At 60.4% G+C, this 407-nt stretch overlaps 1 protein-coding gene across 1 annotated transcript in view; it reads right to left on the bottom strand.

Moving 5' to 3' along the window:
- LOC119586935 (putative neural-cadherin 2) overlaps positions 1-407 on the bottom strand; it is a gene marked incomplete at its 5' end in the record, with an annotated part of 72,205 nt that overhangs the window by 31,724 nt on the left and 40,074 nt on the right. The window contains 1 exon segment of the mRNA XM_037935667.1: positions 26-333. Coding sequence (XP_037791595.1) covers positions 26-333 — 308 coding nt within the window.

Here is a 407-nt window from a genome sequence, read left to right as displayed (position 1 = left end):
CACCCCCACGGGACCCCCCCCCTACCTGGGTCCGTTGGCGAGGGCGATGCAGCGGCCCCCGTTGAGGCATGGGTTGGGCTGACACGACGCGGTGTGGGTGACGGCGGCGACGCTGGGCTGCTGGTCGGCGCCCCCGAGATGGGCGAGGTGCTGCCTCATGTGTGACGGGTGGGCGTGGCAGCTGCAGCCTGTATCGAGGGCGTCTAGGCGGGGCGTGACGAGGGCCGTCTTGTTGGCGTCCACTACCCACGCCCGCCTGTCTTCCATGGACGGCGTAGTCACACATGCACCTACGCCCACGTTCACTACGCCCACTCCGGATTCGCTGGAGATCTTTAAGAAAAAAAAAAAAAATCAAAATCTATTTCACCAAGGAAAAAAAAAATCTTACCAAAGGAAATGTCAAT

The sequence above is a fragment of the Penaeus monodon genome, chromosome 22 (assembly GCF_015228065.2).
Source record: "Penaeus monodon isolate SGIC_2016 chromosome 22, NSTDA_Pmon_1, whole genome shotgun sequence".
NCBI lineage: Eukaryota > Metazoa > Arthropoda > Malacostraca > Decapoda > Penaeidae > Penaeus > Penaeus monodon.
Note: the sequence above shows the minus strand (reverse complement) of the source record. Positions and strands in the feature narration are given on the sequence as shown.